Genomic DNA, 20,987 nt, shown 5'->3' with positions numbered 1-20,987 from the left:
GGTCCTGGCTTCCTCCTCCCACGGTCCACATGCACTGGAACCCTTATCAGGATTTGAGTGAAGGAAAAGCATGACCTCTTCCTTGTCCTATCACACCAGCTGTGCAGGGTGTCCAAAGGCAGGATGCTCACCCAGGGAACCTACTGTGGCACCAAGCAGTCATAATGCAGATTTCTTTCTTCTTTCTCTCCTTTAACTTACTCTTCTCCAGTAGCAACTCCTACCATTACAGTGTTTCAAGCTCCACCAAACCTGGCCATGGGGTGCAAGAGGGAAGCATGTTCTCCACCCTCACACCAGCCTTGCCACAAATGTCCCAGAGCTCCAGTGTCTCTGCCCCTTGCTGCACTACAGGTTTCAGCCCCCAGGGGAGGTGACAACAGGATTTGTCCCCAGCCAGCACTGTTGTCCTACTGCAGGCACTGGGGCGAGGACAAAGCACCTGGTGTCTCTCCACAGTTGCTGGCATTCTGCTCCGTCTCTGCCACTCCGCAGSACAGCTGGCAATAGGGCAGGACGCCCAGGCATCGGGGACAAGAAAAGCCAGGCTGCAGTAGGGTCTTCTCCACACTGGGAGGCATGTGTGGGGAGCAGATCCAGCAGGAAGCAGCCTGTGCAAAGGGAAGGTGTTGTGGCAGGGTTTGGACTGACACCCTCCCTGACGGTTTCTCATAGCAGCCTAGGSATACACTGTGATGTCCCTTGGATGCCAGGGCACCAGCAGGAGGGATGTGTCCCAGCTGTGCAACTGTCACTACTATCCCCATTTGTTGCTCACTGTCCCCTTGCCACAGGGACACCCCTGCCAAGCACCCACCTGAGCAGATGGGACAGACGCCAGTCTCCCCGTCACCGATGGCCTGTCCCCTGTCACTCCTCCTGACCCGTTTCTCTTGGGGGCCACGGGCTCGGGCTTTTCCTCTCATCTTTGGTAGCCTTGAGGTGGCAGCTGGAGCCCTGCAGAGGGGATCACGTGCTGAGGGCATTCTGCCAGCCCAAAAGAGYGAGGGCTAGACCCAGAGCTATCTGGGAAAGACAGAGTGCTAGATGAGCCAGGGTGAGGGCAGGAGGAAGACAGCAACTTGAGAGTTTACCTGCTAGCAGGGCTGGGAGCACAGTGCCTGTCCAACTGCCTGCAGGTGCTCAGAAAGGCTACAGGGACATCCAGTACAGACTCTGGGAAACAGCAGGCAGGGAGGAATCATGGGACACAGGACAGTTYAGGCTGGAAGAGATTTTAAAGCTCATCTTGTTCTAAGCCCCTCCCACCATGGGCAGGGACACTTCACTAAACCAGGTARGTCCAAGACCCATGAAACCTCACCTTTGAACACTTGCAAGGCTGGGACAGCCACAGATGCTCTAAGCAACCTGTGCCAGTATTTTACTACCCTCATAGGGAAGAATTTCATCATAATATCCCATCTAACCCTATCCTCTCTCACTTTGAAGCCATTCTCTTGTCTTGTCCTCCCAGGCCATTGTCCAAGATCCCCCTCCAGTTCTCTTGGAACCCCTTTAGGCACTGAAAGGGGCTGTCAGTTCTCCTCAGAACTTTTCTCCAGGGTGAACACCCCCGAATGTCTGAGCCCATSTCCAGAGCAGAGGGGCTCCAGCCCTCAAAGAGCATCTCCATGGTCTCCTCTGGACTCATTCTAGCAGCATCACACCCTTCTGATGCTGGGGGTCCCAGAGCTGGAGGCAGCTCTGCAGGTAGGGGTCTCACCTGAGCAGAGCAGAGGGGCAGAGCTCCCCCTTGTCCTGCTGCCCACAGTGGCTGGGGGCCTGCCCAGGACACAGCTGTGCAGGTTCACCCACCTGGCACCCCAGGACCTCCCATGTCTTCAGCTGGCAGCTCCGCATGACACCCCAGGGCTCTTGTGCTGGCTCTGGGCTTTAGTGCCTGGTTCCATGCTGCTGACAGCACCATCTGGGCAAAGCAGCTGAGGTGGGCCGGGCTCCAGGCAGCCCCTTCCAACTTCCAGAGGCTGCTTCTCAGCTGCTCCTCGGGTTAGGGAATGTCAGCGTCACAGGASGAGAAAGCTGGTGGGAGCTGGGGCTCTGGGCTCTGAGGAAGCACCTCAAGGGGCTCCAGGCCACACTGTGCAGGGACAGGTTGGGATGGACCAAACCTGGCCACTCGCCAAGCATGGTTCAGGAAAGAAAGTCTGGTGAAAGGCAGGGCTGGAGCACCAGGGTTTGTCTGAGAGCTCGGCATTCTCCTGCAGGACAAGGGGAGGCCCCAGACGGTCAAGACAGGTACCTTGTGCCCACCACTCTGCACACAGCCCCTGGTTCAGCCCAGCAAGCACCTCCTGTGCTTTCTATGGGCCACAAGTGGTATCTGTGGAAGAGCGGCCCGTTCCTGCTGCCTCCCCACAGAGAGGGGTATGTGGAAGTGTGAGAGGCACCTACCRGGCCCAGCAGTGGCTGGGGAGGCTCAGGCTCCTGCTCCTGTGGTGCACAACCCAATGAAGGAGACCCCGAAGCGGYTGCGTGGACTGAAGGGCTGGCTGCAGGTGAGCAGCATGCAGTGCCACTTCTGCCCCACCATCAGCTCTGGGACATCTGCTATGGGAGAGAGCAGCCGCGATGGAGGGGGCACAGCAGTGACCACTGTCCCAAAACCGCTCCCAYGCATGCTTGTTGATCTGTTGCTGTGCCACCCAGGACATCTGAGGGATTACAGTCATAAGAGAGGTCAGGGCAGGGAAGCAGAGCTGGTACAACCCTTGTGAAGCCATGAACAACCCTGATCCCTCGTCTACCTGTCTCTTTCTACCCTCCCATCAGCCACATTCTACTGCCCACCTCCCAGCCAGTCCCAGTGCATCACCAACCCCCTTAGTCAGTACCATCCCACCATCAGGCCCACACCTCTTCCCCATGCCTTTTTCCGTCAGATTAATCCTTACCTTCCTTAAATATCCGATTCTGGTCCAGCTTTGAGTCAGCTGGTGTCTTCAGTGTGACACCAAGGTGARATAGGGCTGGTCAGGGGGCCATGAGCAGGCCTCAATCTGCAGAAAGGCACAGCCGTAGTTCCCTGGGGAGCAGCAAGAAGGACAGTGAGGGAAGGCGATTCAGAGCTACTGATCCCCCTCATGGGGCACAGCCCTGGCTCCTGCACAGGGGTGGGGGACAGGTAAGTACCAACGTCAATGTAGCCAATGGGACAGGCTCTCTCCAGCTGCAGCTCCACACTCAGGTGCCTGCTGTGCCCCTTGGGGCAGCCAAGCCAGGGCCAAATGCTATCCTCACTCAGCAGATTCTCCTCTGGGTACTTGGGATCCTGCACACAGAGCAGGGATGCAGCATCATACACCAGCTCCCTCCCTGAGCACYATCTCCAGCTTACTCTTGGCACAGGGGAGAAGCAGAGAATTCTCTGGTAACTGCCAAGAACCCCATTTTGAGAGCAAGAATCAAGTGGAATTCCTGCTCTTCAGCCCTAATTAGTGCCCTTCAGCCTAACAAGGAGAGCTGGTGCTGCACCCTGTCACACCCTGACCCACATCTCCAGAGACCCCAGCAGCTCAGGGGGTCACCCCTGCACCCAGACCCTCCAGAGGAAACCCTCAGGCACCTGGGAGGAGAAGGACACCACACAGCTGATTTTAACAGGAGCCATTCAGGATCCTCTGGAGACAACACTGCCAGAACGTAACTTCTCTTCGGATCCCTCCAGTGCCTGGTCGGGAGAGAGAACAGTCTGATGGGCCTGGGCATCTCCTGGCTCTGGAACCATTGAGTAGCTTCCCAGTCCCATCCCACCACCTCAGTGCTCCCCAGATCTGCCCCACCACCCCTCAGCCTTGCTTTGCCCCAGCAGTAACTCTCATCTCTGACCCACAATCCCCCAAGCCCTGTGCCCCCAGCTCACCCCACATCCCCCCACTCCCACCCCATTCCACCACACGGGTGGTGCCCACATCCAGCCCACAAATCCCAGCCCTATTCTGTCCCTCCAGTGCCCTCAAGTCCTTCCCTACAACTCCCTTCAGGTCCACGCCCGTGCTTCCAGACCCACAARTAACACCCCAGAGCTGCTTTGCTATCGCCTCCTAGTCCTTCCCCAATTTCCCAGCCCCATTAAACCCCTAGCTCTGCCCCACAGCCTCTCCACGCCATTCCCCAGCCCAGTGCTACCCAGCCCTTCACCCCCCAACTCCAATCGCACCGATCCTGAAGCCGCCSCCTGAACCTCCCGCCGCCCAAATCCTGTGAACCCTGAGCCCGTGGGCCGCTTCCCGCCCCTCACAGCCCGCCCCACCTCGCTCCAGCCCCGGCCCGGTTCGGACCCCGGCCCGCCGCGGTGCCTGACGGGACATGTAGTCCCCGGGCAATGCCGCGCTACCGTCCCGCGGGGGCGGAGCTCAGGMACCCCTGCCACGTACGCCCTCTCCGGAGCAGCGCGAGGCGGTGGCGGAAAGAAAGAGGCGGCGGGGATAAGGGCGACGGCCTGGCGGCACTGACACTGTTAGCACCGCGGTGCATGATGGCCGGTGCGTTCGGTGCTGCCAACGGGGGTTACACGTACCCCCGGAGGCCTGGAAATAGCAGACGCTCCCTAGCCCTGACAGCTCACCGCTTTTATGCGCCCGAACCGGCGTGTCTGGCAGCTSTTCCACTCCTCCCCTCTCCTGATTGGCCTTCGGGGCAGCGCCGCGCCTCGCGATTGGCCCAAGGTGCGGCCGCTTGCCCGCTGATTGGCGGACGGTGGCGGAAGGAGCTGGCYACTGGGGGGGCGGGGCAAGATGGCGGCTGTGCTGGAGGTGGAGGTTGGCGGCCCCGTTGAGCGTGAGGTGGATGAGGTGCGCGGGCTGGGGACGGTGGGGGCCGGGCCGAGGGGAACCGGGCAGGGCAGGGGAGGGCTGCGGGGCTGGGAGCTTCAGCGCTGTGGGGGGCTCTTTGGAGGGGAGCCGCAGCGGACGCGGGGCCTGGGGGTCCGGAGGAGCGGGGTAGGGGTATGCGTTGAGGATTTCTGAGGGTCCCTGAAATGATACGGCGGCGGCTCTGGGTCACTCTGAGCTTGTAGAGCTTGGGGCAAGTAGGTGTGGGGAGAGTTAGGGCTGGGGSAGATCTTCGGTGCAGGAAGACATTGAGGGTCCTGGGATGGGGTGGCACTGGGACCTTCGGAGAGCCCATGGGACAGTGGAGGTCCTGAGGGCAAAAATGCAGGGACGGAGACTCAGCTGTTGTTCCCATGCTGGCTTTCAAATGGTCCTAGGAATGAAAAATTACAAAGCTGGAGAATGAATATGTTTTTGGAAAGACGGAATTAGAAGCAAGGTGGGTGTCTGCCACGGTGCTCGTGCCACGTTCCAGCGCTGCTGCCCTGGGCTTTGCAGTGGCTCTTCACTCTCCTTTGTGCTTCGTGTTTGTGAGTTTTTCTTCCACTTGTAGAGAACCAGGTTCCACCTGTCTGCACTGTGGGAGCAGCAGCACAGRGGGCATAAGTCACTTAGCTGGTACAGTCCGGTATTTTTTTGTGCTTTTCCTCAAGAWTTGGTGGTGTGACTTAAAAATTCTCAGATCCTGATGGTTGTTTTGGAGAAGATTCCTGGCAGGGCCAAGCTGTGGAAATTCCCTTGTGTATGGATGAACTGTTGGAGATTGTCCCTTCTCCCTGTGCCCTGTGTTGCTGCTGGAGAGTGGGTGCAGTGGGATGATGGGAGTATTAAACCACAGATCAGTCACTCTTGAGTTGCTACTGATTATATTTTAAGATACTCATTGGTGACTTTGTATCTGAAAATGTGCAAGATCCAAATCTCTGATCCTCAGAAGTGAAATTTCCATTTTTCATTCCATCGGGCTGAGAGAGAGGGCGTTACAAGGAGGCAGCAAATGAGGAGGTGAATATCGGACTGAGCTTGTCCTGTGATTCCGCAAATTTTTGGTACGAAACCCATCTGTTTGTTGTCCTGAGATGTTGGCAACTCTTTGGGCAGAGCAGGTTGCTGATGAGCCACTCATGATGGGGACCCGAAAGCAGTTTACCATTCCACTGGAGTAAAGCAGTGGCACTGGCTCTGCAGAGCCTCTCTGGGGTGGAAAAGGTTTAATTTCCAATTATCCAATTGTTTGATCAGTTGGGACATTTCCCCTCGTGCTCCTTGTTCCTGTGCTGTCTTACGAGCCGAAAAAATGCTGAATTGAGATAACAAAACCTCTTTAGACTTTCACTAAAGACTGTGCCTCGTCCCAGTCTGCCTTGGCTGGGCTTACAGTGCTGTGGAGGTTTATTTTACCCTTAATTCAGATTATTCCTGGTAGGTGTTGAGAGATAAAGACTGAGGTTGGGGCTATGGGAGAGGTGAGATCAAGACTGTCAGTTGCTTTGGAACTTTGAACTAAAATCAGCAGCTGCTTATTCTCCATCCTCAAGGCATTCTTCTTGCCTTCTTTGGAGATTTAGAGCATAAGGAGATTACAGCCGGCTCACAGCGGTGTGTGTGTTTGTCTGGAGATCCCCCCAGCTCCCTGGGCTGTGAGGAACATGTGGCTCCAGATTTGGTGTTACCCATATCAACATCCTTCGTGTTTTCCTAGAGGGGTTTATTCCTTGACTGCCCCAGTGGTGGGGAATTGCAGGTTTGTRGAGGCTTTGGAGCATCAGCCCCTGTAGAAAACTGGGTATTGTCACCCTCCCTTCCAAAGGCCATTGTACCACGTCTGAGGAGAGGATTAGACTTTAGTCCTAGATATCCAGTGTCTCCTAGTCATCACCCAGAGGAGGCTGGGTTTTTTGAGAGGATCATGAGTTACATGGTTTATCTCTCATGAAGAGACAGAGAGCAGAAGAATTGTTCTTAATTCCTTTTTTTTAACAAAATGTTTGTCTAAGAGCTGTGGTTGATTGCACACTGCRTCCTGTGTTGGTGTGGCAGCTGGAGGAGAATGAAACAGGAGTGGGCTAGTGRTCAACACCTGGTAAAGCTGATCTTCAGCTGCTTCAGTCAAAGTGTTCTTGTCAAACCCCTCTYGGTAAAGAAAGATTTAGGAGTGGAGGTTCTTTTACCTAGCTGTTGGTGTTAGAAAGAGACMCAAAAAGCCTGAAAGACCCCAAACCTGCATGTTAAAATAAGACAACCCCTAACTAGAAGTGGAATGAATGCTCACTAGCAAGAACAGGTGCTTCCTTTGCCATTGCTGTGCATTTTTACCCCCAATCCAAAACTTCTGTGCTAAGAGAGTGTGCAGATAAATAACGGGTTAGTTGGAAGGTCTGACTCTGGGTGGCTGYTCTGCCAAGTCCTGTCTGACAGTCATCAGATCCCTCCCAATGTCCCTTCTGTCACGTCCTGTCATCCCCCCACCCCGGTAAAGTTATTTCAGGAGCTTTGAGCTCTGGGGAATCTGGTGAAACTCAGTCCTTGTAACTGAGAGAAAATTGTGTCCAGGGCCATGGATCCCTGATTGGCTTGGGAGCACAGCTTGGAAGAAGCCCTCCCTGTGCAATGCCAGCAGGATTTCCACTGGGTTTGGGGCTGACGTGGCTTGAGTTCATTTGCTGGAAAAATTTGGAAACTCAGGGAAAATGATGAAAGAGGCTGGGAAGTGTCCCCAGTCTCTAAGATAGGACCAGCCCTGTRGATGGAGTGGCTGCTGGGTATAGGAATAAAAATAATTGCTGTGGTCAGAAGGTGCTTGTCAAACATCTTCATCCAACCAGGATGGGCGCAGAGCCTGGAAGGAATGGGGATCTCCTGGGGGGAAGGGAGTGGGAGCACCTGGGTAACTCCCAGAGCTTGCAGAGGGATTGACCTGTGAGGGACCCAACAGGTGCTTGGGGTTTCTCAGCTTCCCCTGTGTGCAGTGACCAGTGAACATTTTAAAATCTCCTTTTTTTTTCCTGTTTATTTGGAGCAGTTCTTGCTCCAGATTGCATCACAGCTTCTGAACTGGTGAATCTGGACATGGCTACTTTAGGAGCAGAGGTACTCAGGGAATTTRGTTGATACAAACATCCTTCTCAGTGTCAGGTTGTCACCACCTTCCCTCAGCCTCTGATGCAAGCTGGTGAGCTCCAACAAGGATTTTCRTACCTCTAGATTTTGCATCTAAGTCCTGAAGTATTTCTTCAGGACCTGATTCTCAAGGGCTGAATTTCTCACAGGTGTTRCTCTGGGGTGAAGCTCAGCAGATGTTCCACATCAGGCAGGAGGATTGCTGCCATGTGTTTTTCCCTGCCTCCTCACCCTGGGGTATAATTGGGTGCCACAGAGGAAGCAAGGCAGCTGCACATCCTCAGCTGAGCCTGGCTGTGRTCAGAGCTGCTGCCTGGGAGACACCTGTGTGCTGGTGGTGGTGACCAGGCAGGGGAGGTTACTGCTGCAGCAGCCTGGGGAGAGCCCTGGTGTAAAGGTTGAAGTCAAGCCCGTGGCCCTGTACCCAGTGGAGCAAGGTGGAGCTCATTTCTGTGTACATGTCTCCAGTGTGTGCAAGAAGGAGTGATAACAGTCCKTGCTATGGCTTGTTTCCAACTACCCTTTCCAACACCTCAGCAGTGCTGAAGTGTGTCTAGCACTATGAGGATTTGTAAATCCCACATGTATGTTCCCAGCCCAGATGAGCCGTTCTTGATTTAATCTGAGTTTGTGCCTCACCAAGAAAAGGTGAAGAAGCTGGGGGAAGAGCTATGGGATTCCCTTCCCAGTGCCATGGGTCAGGGTGTGGTGCCTGGTCAGTGAGCCCATGTGGGGACTGTAATCCTCAGTGCTGTAGGCTTCTCAGCAGCTAGATGAAGATATCGAGGGAGGGTTTCACCCAGAGAAGCTGTGAATGCCCCATYCCTGGAGATGTTCAAGAGCTGGTTMGATGGCGCTTGGAGAAACCTGGTCTAGTGGAGGTGTYCCTATKGCAGGAGGATTGGAGTGAGRTGAGCTTTAAGGTCTCTSCAACACACACCATTCTGTGGTTCTACAGTTCTGTATAAAACTTCAAGTGAAAGCTGAAATGTAGCGTTGAAACTCCCCTTACTCCTTCCCTGTCCAAAAGTGAGAGTATTCATACTTTCTGTGAATCTTACTGGAGAAGATGGGATACATATATCCATTGTCAATCCTCACTAATAACAGCAGCTCCTCTTGCTCTTGGTAGCTCCTGCCTGTAACGTTTGAGAGGAATTTGCAGCTACCTCAGCAATGCAAGGCCTAAATTTTCCTTTCTCTGTGATTTTGAAATCCTTTTGGGACTGGTTTGTGCCATACTTTTGTTGCTGGTGTGTGGCACACTGTCCCCTGTCCTGCAGCCCGGTAGGATTTTGCACTCCTACCACTGGTGGGAGCACTGGCTGCACTGAGATCACCACTCTGTGTCCTGAGGCCCCTGGCTGAAGTGTGAATATGGGATTTAAGCCAGTTCTCTGGTTCTGGTGGCAAGGGATGGTGGACAGAGGCTCAGTCCAATAAAATAAGGGAGTGTAAGTGGCGGAGGAACAGGGGGAGTCGCTGCTCTTCCCACTCTGCCTGGGAAGGTGAAGGACAGCTCTGGGCTCTTCTGGCACTGTGAGCATGTCGAGGTTTATTATTTTAAGCATCTAAATCCAGAGTTTCCCAGTGGATGATTTAATGGGTGTGTTTTTTTCTCCCTAGGTTGATCTTACACATTTGTCCCCAGAGGAGAGATGGAGGTGAGTGTTTTGGGAAGTGACTTGGTGCCTATAGCTCAAGTGAGTTCTTGCTGGAAGCAGCACAGCCTGTGTTCGCAGTGGGGCAGGAGAGGGTCAGCATTTTTTCTTGGGGAGAAGTATGAATTGTCTTGAAAAGCAATATCAATGTTTTTTTCTTTTAAACTATTGCTATATATARAATCACAGAATAGTTTASGTCAGAAAAGCCYTCTGAGATCGTAGTCCAAATGTTCCCCAAGCACTGCCAAGACCACCACTAAACCATGTGCCCCAGGTGCCACATGTCTGTTAAATSCCTCCAGGGATGGGGACTCCACCACTGCCCTGGGCAGCCTRTGCCTGGGCTGSACAGCTCTTGCTGTGTRGAATTTTTCCCAATGTCCATCCTAAATCTCCCCTGGCACAACCCGAGGCCRTTTTCTCTTGTGCTGTCACTTGTTACCTGGAAGAAGAACCCAACCCCCACCTGGCTCCACCCTCCTGYCAGGGAGCTGAAGARAGCAAGAAAATCCCCTCCCTCAAGCTTCCTTTTGTCCAGGCTGAGTCCCCCCAGCTCCCKCAGCCACTCCTCACCAGACTTGTSCTCTTGACTTTTCTCCAGCTCTTGCCCTTCTCTGGWCACCCTCCAGCTCCTCAGTGTCTGTCTTAGAGTAAGGGGCCAAAAAATTTCCTTCTTTTCTCTTAGCAAAAACAATTTAATGCTTATTGCAAATCACAGTGAGACTGGACTCTCAGTATTGCACCAGCACAGACTGGGTGCCAACTTRCTGAGCAGCTTTACAGAGAAGGGCCTCAGAGCCGTGGTGGAGAACAAACTATCCCTGAGCCAGCAGTGCTCTGAYGGCCAAAGAGGCCAGTGGGATCCTGGGGTGCATTGGGAAGAATATTGCCAGCAGGTCAAGGGAGGTGATCTTGTCCCTCTGCTCAGCCCTGGTGAGGCACCTCTGGAGAGCCATATCGAGTTGTGAGCTCCTGAGGACAAGAGAGACGTGGAGCTCCTGGAACAGGCCCAGTGGACGTTACAGAGATGATGAAGGGATTGGAGCATCTCTCTCATGAGGAAAGGCTGAGGGAGCTGAGCCTGTTCAGCCTTGTGAATAGAGAGCTGAGAGGGGACCCCATCCCTGTCTGTCAGTGTCTGCAGGGAGGGGTCACAGCATGGACCATATTCTGCTCGGTGGTGCCCAGCAATGAGACAAGAGGCAATGGCTAGAAACAGATGCACAGGAAATTCCTTCTGAACATGAGGAACACACRCTTTCCTGTGTAGTGGCTGAGCACTAGAACAGATTGCTCAGAAAGGATGTGGAGTCTCCCTCACTGGAGATATTCCAGAACCATCTGGATGCAATCCTGTGCTTTAATGCTCTAGTATGATCCTACCTGAGCAGGGAGGTTGGACCAGATGACCCACTGTGGTGCCTTCCAACCTGATTTTGTTTTTCTGTATTAGTTTCTAAAGAATTACTTAAAATTAGAGAATTTGSCATATTGGTTGGGTTTGGATTTTTATTCTTCTAATTTCTTGAACAGTATTATCACCTGGAGACCAASAYGTAAGGATGTCACAGCTCTTAGTTCCAYGTTGTTTTTTGGTCAAACAGCACAAGTTGGGCAAAGAAATCCCAGGTGTCTGGCAAGTRTCAGTCTGGAAAACACTTGTTCCAGCATGCTCAGGGTGGAGAGACACAATTTGCTAGGGTTTGGGGGTTTTGCCAGATGTCAGCTGTTCCTCCCCACCCCCGACCCTTCCAGCCTTTACCTTGTTGGACAAGAGGAAGAACAGTATTAGTGGTTCCGAAGCTGGGCTGAGGTTTGATATTGAGAATTAGCACATACGCTTGGTCAAACAGTTGTGATATACTCTGGAAAGACCCTGCTTGATTAGAAACGTTGAAAGAGATGACCCTACTGGTGGTCCCTTCTAACCTTGCCCATTCTGGGATTGTGAGTTATGTGGACCGTGCACTCCATGATCATTAGTCCAGGTACATCACTGGGAGTTCTCCACCTCCTTCACGTTCAGATGGGCAAGATACTGTTCTTGGCTTTCACAGCATAGAAATGAGCTGGTCCCAGAGCAGCTTTTTGTCCCTTCTCCTCTGAAYTGTCCACAGCCACAATTCTTAGAACTGTTTTCCCATCTGGTCTTCCTGGTTCCCCGAGGTGTTTGTCTCCCATCGTGCAGTCTGTGCCAGCATCCTTTGCAGCTGCCTTTTCCTGGGTGTTGCAGGGTGGAACATGTACGGATGCATGCCAAGCACCGTGGGCACGAGGCGATGCATGCCGAAATGGTCCTCATCCTCATCGCCACGCTTGTGGTGGCACAGCTCCTCCTGGTTCAGTGGAAGCAGCGGCACCCTCGCTCCTACAATGTAAGTTAGCCCCACAGCTTTTCTGCCTTCAACACTGGATGTGAGTGTTGAGTAGTGCCTTCCTTTCGCTTTTCCTGTTGTCTGGTGTTGAAGGCCTGAAGGCCTCAGGTTTCTGTGGAAGTGATGCCAATAAGTCAGTGTGACATGGTGTTTTGACATCAGGGATGGACAAGCAGATCCTGGGTGTTGTCCTGAGGGAAACTGCATTTGTGGGTGCTTCCTTGGCAGCAATGAGGGTTTCTTGCTGCTGGCAGCCTGGGTTTGATGGTTCCTGCAGCACTCTGCTGAACAGACCTGCTAATGGCTGATGCCACGAGCTTGTCTGGATCAGTTACCTGAACTAACTTCACTCTGACTCCCTTGTCATAATAACAATGATGATAATAATATTGTAATTACTGTTTCCAGGTAGGACCTGTAATCCTCTGTGAACTTTAAACCAATCCTGTTTGCCWGTTTCCCTCCAGCAGCACCATGGGAGCTCACTGCACAGCTGTAGATCCTTTCAGGAATAGGCTGTAGTGCAGAGGAGAGCCAAAACCTTCTTGCTTGTGTAATATCTGTCTGAGGTGTCTGTGGTTGCAGCATTGGGACGCTGGGAAGGTGAAGCTTTATGTAGCTGCCTTACAACAGCTAGTTGTGTGGATCATCTCCCATGCATTCCTTCTGGAGATGATTCCTCTGCATYCTCCCTTGTTGTGGGTTGATCCTGGCTGGATGCCAGTACCTACTAGGTCTCCCTTTCCCTCTGAGACAGGGGGAAGTAAGATGGCGAACAGCCAGCAGGGTGAGATAAAGTAGTTTTATTACAGCAAAGATACAAAATATAAGYAAAGACTTGCGYGCGCAAAAGCTAAAGGTAAAAAAGAAAGAATCGATCTCTACTTCCCATTAGCAGCRTTGTTCGGGCACTTCCCGGGAAGCAGGGCTTCAGCACGGGTAGTGGTTGCTCCGGAAGGCAAACATTGAAAACTCATGAATGCCCCCCCTTCCTTCTCTCTCTCCTCATTTATATATCTGAGCTGATGTCATATGGTATGGAATATCCCTTTGGTTGATTCGGGTCAGCTGGCCTAGTCMTGTCCCCTCCCAGGATCTTMCMCAYKCCCATCCCTTTGAGGGGGAAGGARTGTCAGAGGGACAGCACTGCTTGGCAATAGCCAAAACACTGCTCTGTTATCAGCTCCCRTCCAGCCACTCATKCAAAGCACAGCACTGGAAGGGCTTGAGCTGTACCTCAGTCAGACCCAATACATCCCTCCAGCGGTACCCTTTGCTATCAAAAATCACCTGGCTGCTTCCCTCACAAAATCGCAGAACTGTTTGGGTTGGAAAAGCCCTCGGAGATCATTGAGTCCAACTGTTCTCGAGCACTGCCAAGCCCTACACTAAGCCSTGTCCCCAAGTGCCCCATCCACACAGCTTTTAAATACCTCCAGGGATGGTGACTCCATCACTGCCCCCGGCAGCCTGTGCTGGGGTTTCACCACCTTTTCTGGGAATAAATTTTCCCAATRTCCAACCCTTTTCTCTGGCAAGACTTGAGGCCTTTTCCTAATGTCCTGTCACTTGTTACCTGGGAGCACAGACTGAGCCCCACCTGGCTATAACTTCCTTTCAGGTAGCTGCAGAAAGCTACCTGAAAGCTGCAGGAAAGTCCTTCCTGAGCTTCCTCTTCTCCAGGCTGAGCCTCCCCAGCTCCCTCAGTTGCTCCCTATCTGACTCATGCCCTCAGCTGAGCTTTGAGCTTTTCTCTAGGTGCCACAGGTCAAATCTCCCCAGGTTSCTGGTACGATTCAGGGCCATTTGATGCAGACAGGAGAAAGACTGCCATGACTGACAGGGTGTTTCTGATATYTGAGGAGCAGACAACCATCTCCAAGTGCCTTCCTTCTGTTCCTGCAGATGGTGACCCTCTTCCAGATGTGGGTAGTGCCTCTGTATTTCACGATCAAGCTGAACTGGTGGCGGTTCCTGGTGATCTGGGTGCTCTTTTCAGCAGTCACAGCTTTTGTCACCTTCAGGGCAACTCGAAAGCCTCTGGTACAGACAACACCCAGGTTCGTCTGCCTGTTCCTGGGGAAACTCCTCAGCTCCAGGGTAACCATTACAAAAAAACTCTTTCCAGTTTCCCCGCCACAGATAAAAGTGTATTAAACTTTGTCCCCTGGGAGTGTGAGGGCCCTGTACATATGAAGGGGTGTGAAGCACTTAACTAGCTGCTGGCAGCCAGCCCAGTACACCTGATACCTGGGTGGGGGTGGAAAGGTGGAGTCCATGTGGGCTGGTCTCTCACCCAGGGCATTCCCAGCATGCAGCAGGCCTCCTTACAGCCTTCAGAGGTCATGAGCTTTCTAGTTTGGAAGTCAAGACTGTGAGCAGCCCATTGAATTAGGAATGTAAAGCTCTTGYCCATGTGTAGGGATAGATGAAGTGTCTCAAAAACACTACAGGTGTGAAAAACTAAACTCCTCAGGTGATATGCACATATTCATTCAGGAAAACATGAAGTAATTGAACTCTTTGTTTTAATTCTTTACAGGCTGGTTTATAAATGGTTTCTACTAATATACAAGATCAGCTATGCTACTGGGATCGTGGGGTACATGGCCGTCATGTTTACGCTTTTTGGTCTTAACTTATTATTCAGGTAAGTGAATCTTTCAGGTCCCACTCCTGGAGTGATGAGGTGGAACACACCTGTGGCTATTATTCTGGAAAAAAAATTTACTTGGTAATTTGATTAATGGGGCCAAAGAGACCTACTGGGATGTCCTTTTGCTTCTGGGAGGATCACAGATGAGGTGTTTGTACCTGAACTCTAGTCCAGGTTRCTGGAGAGCCCTCCTTCTAGCTCACTTGTTGGCAGCTCCCCCTGCTCTGTGGTGTCCAGCCTGGGGGCAGCAGTGGCATTTTCTTAGCTATACAGATGAAGAGATATCTGCAGGAAGCAGCCAGCCCACAGGTTGTGGCAGAGGACTCTAGTCCAAACTGGCTTCATGTTTAGACAGGTCAACTGCTTCTCTGGAATAATACATTCTCTGGAATATGGTTAAAGTGGCTTTGCCCTCAAAAGAAACTCTCTTGACRGGATGGTTTTTCTGTTGTAGAATTAAACCAGAAGATGCAATGGACTTTGGCATCTCCCTTCTCTTCTACGGTCTTTACTATGGAGTGCTGGAACGGGACTTTGCTGAGATGTGTGCGGATTACATGGCCTCAACCATYGGGGTGAGTTCATGATGGAGTGTCCCCAGGCCAGAGTCATATCAAGGGGCCTGAAACATGTGGGTCTCAACAGCAGCTTTGGTTTCCCTCAAATGGGAATACCCCCTCACAGAAGGGTTCCTGTGTCTAATGTAACAAGAGTTGCTCTGAGATCCTTCCTGAAGAGTGAAGCCTCTGCAAGGTCCCGTCATCCCCAGAAGGACAAGAAGTTCTTTCCTATGAGGGTGGTGAGACACTGGCACAGATTGTCCAGAGCAGCTTTGGCTGTYCCMTCCCTGGAAGTSTTTCAGGSCAGKTTGGATRGKSTTTSRRGSMAMYTKGKYYWRKKGRARGKGTCCCTGCCCAAAGCAGAGGGTTGGAACTGGGTGATCTGCAAGGTCCCTTCCAACTCAAGCYGTTCTCTGAGTCTRTGGAGGAATGGAATKAGSTGTTTAGCCCCGCTAAACTGACAAATATTTATTTTCCTGAGCCTTTAAAATCTCCAGTGCCAATGAGCACTCCCATTTCTGGGACCACACTGTGACCTGCAGCCACCAGGGAAGGACTCATGCTGTGGGCTTCCTTCTTTGTACCTGCTACAACTTTTCTCCCTGTGGACAGAGGACACAGTGGCCTAAAATCTATATCCCACTCACCCGGTATCAAAATAACCAACTCCACCAAAAATATGTGACCTAGGACACCGGTGGAGTAGGTCATGTTTCTTCTTTTCAGCAGCTGTTCAGTGACTTGGACTTTGTGTTTCCTCCTACTCTTCCTCCTTTCTGAGCTTTCTGCTSCTGTCACTCCTTGAGGTTCTGCTCCAGCCCTTCACCTGCCACACTGGGACACCTTGGCACAGCTTGGGTCTCTCTTAGATCCCCACAGCTCTTTCAGATGCTCAGAGCAAAGCTGTTCTGGCGCTCTGCCAGAGGCATGTTTTGCTGATGACAGTAAACCAGGAGGAGCTGTGACCTCCTTGGGAAGTGAGTTGGACAGACAAGAGCTGAGCAAGCACCAGCTGTGTGAAATTTAATGGGGACAAGTGTCAGAATCTCCATCTGGGATAGTGTAATCTTGGTTGTAGGTACAAATTTGGGAGCAAGAGTATGGAGAGAGTCCTGTGGAAAGCGATTAGTGAATTTGAGTTTACARTAAGTTGAATATGAGTCAGTAGTGTGTCCTAGCAGGTAAAAGGGGCCAACTATATCCTGGGGTGCATCAGACACAGCATCTTTATGTGGCCAAGGGAGGTGGGTGTCCAGCAACAARACACATGGAGTGAAGCTGCATCAGAGGAGGTGCAGGTGGGACATGGGGTAAAGGTTCTTTACCCAGCAGGAACAGGCTTCCCAGAGACATGATCATGASATCAAGTTTGCCAGATTTCAAGGARTTGTTTGAGTCATATGCCAGTCATTTCAAGGAGTCATATGGTTTGGTTTTAGTTAGTGCTGTCGAGCARGGAGTTTGACTCAATGATCCTGAGGGGTCCCTTGTAGCAGGAGTGTTTGGGACCAAAGTGTGTGGGACCCAGTTTTGTGGCCCCACCCTCTGTGTGCAGCCTGTGCTGTGCCATCAGGCTTGGAAATGAAGGGGGCTGGCTTCTCTGCACTTTGCTGGATGAGTGTCAGGGATCTGCAGGGCTGGAGGTGGGGGCTGTATCTGACTGGCAGCCCAAGGTTGTCATTTTGAGTCGAAGCTATGACCTGCAGCTTGTCCTGCTCTCTCCCCCAGTCTCTGCCCTGGGTGCACAGCCCTGGCAGGCACTGAAAACCCACCTGGCTATCAGCGAGCAAAGAGGAGTGTCCCCTCAGCATGGGGAGGGGGTGCACGGGGCTGGGGTGTGATGGGCCTCTGCATCACTGAACAGCTATCCTGTTGTAGTTGTTTCCTGCAGCCAGACTTGTAACAAGGTTTTTAAATCCCAAAAGCCAATGCTGGACTCYTGGGGTGCTGACCCCAGCCCTCCTTAGAGCTTAGCTGTGCCACCGCGGGTGTGGAATGTGTCCCTTGCCACTGTCACCACTCTCCCTCTGCTCTGCCCTCGCTCAGTTCTACAGCGCCTCAGGGATGCCCACCAAGCACCTCTCGGACAGCGTCTGTGCCGTCTGTGGCCAGCAGATCTTCGTGGATGTCAATGAGGAGGGGATCATTGAGAACACCTACCGCCTCTCCTGCAACCACGTGTATCCTTCTTTGCAGGTGCYGCCCCCCCACCTCCTTGGCCCCGTGCTGGGGTGGGCAGCAGGGAACTCCTGCCCCATGGCTTCTCCTGCATTGGATGAAGAAATGCCCATCTGGGACTTGGGGCTGTCTGGCTGAATTTGCATGTGATCTGTGCCTGTGTCATCACTGACTTGGGAAGAGGTGTCCCTGAAATTATTTCATAGCCACTCACAAGTGGTTTTTTCCTTTTCCTTCTCCCCAGCTGCCTCTGCTCCGCCATGGAGCTGCATCTCACTTTCTACCTGCTTTGGACAAATCTGCTGTGACCCATCTGCCTGGCCATGTCCCAGCAGATGTTCCAGGGGAAGTGATGGTGTGAGACTGGGACATGAGGCATCCCTGCTCCATGTCACACTGGCCCCTCATCAGAGACCCATTGCTATGGTCCTGTCTGAGGATCCATAAGGAAGAATTGTAGGGAAACACTGCTGGCCCTGCTGTCAGCACTGAAAACAGCCCCCTGGTCCAGCACTGCCAGTCACCTCGTGCTCTGGCCACAGCCCAGCAGCTTCCTTCTTCTCCAGAACTTCTCCAGGGTTTCCAGCACCCTGGAGTCACACAGCCCTTCCTGTCAGCTGATTGGTGTGAAGTGGATTTTGAAACTGGAAGTCCTGGTTGTTGCTCAGCACTAGCTGGGCTGACAGGTCAGGGTTTTCCCCGTGGTGATTCAGCATGGACATGGGATGTCCTCTGGCACTGTGTGCGTTACTGCCTGCGAGGTGGTTTCCAAACTGGGCCTAAGCAAAGGTCATGCTGGCAAAACTCGTGGCCTAAATTTAACTCTTGGGAACTTTGTGCTGAGATTTATTGCTGACCCTGTGCAAGGGCCTGGTACTGCAGCATTCTGGGGTACTCTGGCTGTCAGAGAAGCTGTTCAGTGCTCTTGGCAGTCCTTAGGGGTAAAGGCTGGTTGGACACTGCTGGATCAATGGCTCCAGGGCTGACAAGGRAGTGATTCCTGTTGCTGCTTCCTGGCTTTCTTCCATGGTTTGAGCAGCAGAGATGTTCTGGGAAAAGTTTRTTTGCTCAATGACACTCCTGTACGTGGCAGAGTCAGCTGCAGCCACCTCATGTTTTTCCTGTAACCTCTCCAGGCTGTGCTCAGGTTGTGCAAATCCTTGTGACAGGGCATAGCACATACCTGTAAGTCAGACYCTGTGAGAAATCCTTAAATGTTAATCCCCAAGAAGCCTTTGAAGAAGGCTTCAAAAATGCATGCAGTTCACAGAGCTCTCCCAGGCTGTCTGAACCTTCCTAGTGCTTGGGCACCATCACTGAAGAGTTTCAGTCTCTCTGGTGCCCATATGTTGGTCAGAGCCTTTATACTGCCACTCTGGCCCTATCCCACTGCCCGTGAGCCCCTTCTGCTGTCCCTGGAAGCTGCTGCATCTTTTAGGAAAGGGTTGTGGTCGTGCAACGCACCATCCTCGCATGGCGAGATGTTCTTGTGGCATTGGGGGGACTTCCGTAGGCTTGGTGTTTTTCTCCACATTGAGCTGTGTATCCCCCTCTTCTTCCAGTTCCCTTAACGTGCCACTCCCCAGGTTTCACGAGTTTTGCATCCGGGGCTGGTGCATTGTCGGGAAGAAGCAGACATGTCCGTACTGCAAAGAGAAGGTGGATCTCAAGAGGATGTTCAGTAATCCGTATCCTTTCTCCTCCTGGGAACCCGCACTTTGGGAAGGGAAGCAGTGGGTAGAACACACAAGGGGTGAGGGGCTTGCCTGGCACAGTGGGTAGGTTGCCACAGCATGTGGTAGTGGCACAGACATTGCAAAACCCAGTGCAGGCCTAGCCACAGCTGTCCCTTCATGAGGACCCATGTCTGTCCTTCCCTGGGTGCTTGTCCATCCCTCCCTGGATGGATGTCTTCCCTGTTCTCTGTCCCTCATTTGGGACACCWTTGGGTGGCTTCTGGGTGGGCCACGCTCCTCTCACCCATCTCCCTGTGGCTCTTTAACTCCTTCCTGCCCAGCTGGGAGAGGCCTCACGTCATGTATGGGCAGCTGCTGGACTGGCTGCGCTACTTGGTGGCCTGGCAGCCGGTGATCATCGGACTGGTCCAGGGAATCAACTACATCCTGGGGCTGGAGTAAGGGCAGCTGGTGGGGAGCTGCGGAGCCACGAGAGGACATTGCCACCTGGGATGCTGGSTTTGCTCCATCACCTCTCAGGACCTTGGCCACCCCCGAGGACGACAACATCGGGGCCCCTCCTGCTGGGGCTAGGGGAGGATTTTTTTAAAAAGCAATTATTTTAATGAGCATATTTAAAACTTTCTATTGCAGCCAAAAAGAGACGCTTGTCCCCTTTCCCTGCCCCTCTCCAGCCCTTTGCAGTGCCCTGCTGGCCTGAGCTTTTGGCTGTGGGCTGTTCTCCAGCTCCCTCCTGCCACTCTGCTGGGGGAGGCCGTGGGGAGGAGGGCTGAGGTTTTGCCAGCTCCAACACCGGCACCCCGGAGCAGCCTTGCTGGCAGCGAGGATGGGATATATGGGGRCTGCGGGGGAGAGGCTGGATCCCAACACCCTGTAAGAGGGAATGGAAGRTTGCCTGGCTACCCCTGGCTGCCAGGTCCACTCCGGGTGCCACGGGTGTGCCAGGAGGAACCAAGCTGCTCTCTGGTAATAGTGGGCTCTGCCTCGGGAACCCTTTTATATGCTTTCAAATTTTCAGTGTTCCTCCCTGGAGGCCAGTGGTGTCCTCTGACTGCCCGGGGGGGGTCAGCTATGGCATGGAGTGGGGCCAGTGCTGTTCCTCTCTGTGCCCTTTTGGGTGAYGGTACGTCAAAAGCAGCTCAAGAGTGGGTGCCCCTGCCCTGGGGCGCAGGTCCGCCCTCACTGGGTATTGCTCTTCTTGGCACTGGAATAAAGGGATGGAGTGAAGGTTGGGCTGGTGCTGGCRTTTCCCTGCCCCAGTGTTGCTCCATGACAGCCTCCTGGCCATGCTGGTAGGAACCATGCCACAGTCCTGCTGGTGCGAGGGGCCTTGGGCTCATTTTTTGGCAGTGGGTGGGACAAAATCTCCAGTCCCAGGGCCAGTGGTAATATTTTGGTATATGGAGACTTGAGTCATACTCTCYGAGGGCACTCCCTGGGGTCTGGTGGAGGGCTACAAGCCAACTCGTGGCTCAGGGAATTTGGGAAGTGGCCACAGAGGTGGCATGGCCGTGGGCGCCATGTGGGCTGTGTTTCTGCCTGGGGAACCCCAGTGTCCTGCTGCGTCCTTTGGGTGAAACCACATTGCAGTGTTGTGCCAAACACCGAAATAAGAGCCCTGGAAACAGAGACGCGGTGCTGGGTTTTTCTTGATCGTCTTCCCTGCTGCAGGGCAAGGCCATGGTTCCTCCTTTCATCTCCCCTGGGGGAATGACATCCCATGGATGGTGACCAAGCACCCATCTGTGTTCCCTGCCCACCCCTTTCACCCTGTGTGCATGGTGACCAAGCATCCATCTGTGTTCCCTGCCCAGCTCTTTTACCCTGTAGTGTGCAGAGCTTGGCTGGTTGGTGTTGGTGGCAGCAGAGAGGTAGCAGAGGTTG

The 20,987-nt window shown here is 53.0% G+C and overlaps 2 protein-coding genes across 3 annotated transcripts; one reads left to right on the top strand and one right to left on the bottom strand.

The window, feature by feature from the left end:
* Window positions 1-36: 36 nt before the first annotated feature.
* Window positions 37-3,797, bottom strand: XNDC1N (XRCC1 N-terminal domain containing 1, N-terminal like). The gene is made up of 7 exons (XM_057377008.1): window positions 3,587-3,797; window positions 3,154-3,292; window positions 2,966-3,046; window positions 2,416-2,571; window positions 1,095-1,176; window positions 818-957; window positions 37-611 (listed from the first exon to the last, which is right to left on the bottom strand). The coding sequence occupies exons 1-4, from the start codon at window positions 3,629-3,631 to the stop codon at window positions 2,441-2,443; spliced, it is 396 nt and encodes a 131-aa protein (XP_057232991.1). The 5' UTR covers window positions 3,632-3,797; the 3' UTR covers window positions 37-611; window positions 818-957; window positions 1,095-1,176; window positions 2,416-2,440.
* Window positions 3,798-4,544: 747 nt separating this feature from the next.
* Window positions 4,545-19,716, top strand: RNF121 (ring finger protein 121). Of its 2 annotated transcripts, none has more exons than XM_057376993.1 (9): window positions 4,545-4,814; window positions 9,600-9,637; window positions 11,871-12,012; window positions 13,918-14,072; window positions 14,555-14,662; window positions 15,123-15,243; window positions 17,275-17,408; window positions 18,993-19,091; window positions 19,410-19,497. In XM_057376993.1, the coding sequence occupies exons 1-9, from the start codon at window positions 4,758-4,760 to the stop codon at window positions 19,495-19,497; spliced, it is 942 nt and encodes a 313-aa protein (XP_057232976.1). In that variant the 5' UTR covers window positions 4,545-4,757. The 2 variants fall into 2 exon arrangements, with proteins under 2 accessions (XP_057232976.1, XP_057232975.1); XM_057376992.1 differs by having other exon boundaries at window positions 4,549-4,814; window positions 18,993-19,094; window positions 19,424-19,716.
* The last annotated feature ends 1,271 nt before the right edge of the window (window positions 19,717-20,987 follow it).

Source organism: Malurus melanocephalus, unplaced genomic scaffold (genome assembly GCF_030028575.1).
Source record: "Malurus melanocephalus ecotype Western Australia unplaced genomic scaffold, MMel_1.1 scaffold_298, whole genome shotgun sequence".
NCBI lineage: Eukaryota > Metazoa > Chordata > Aves > Passeriformes > Maluridae > Malurus > Malurus melanocephalus.
This window is presented reverse-complemented; position numbering and strand designations above follow the sequence as displayed.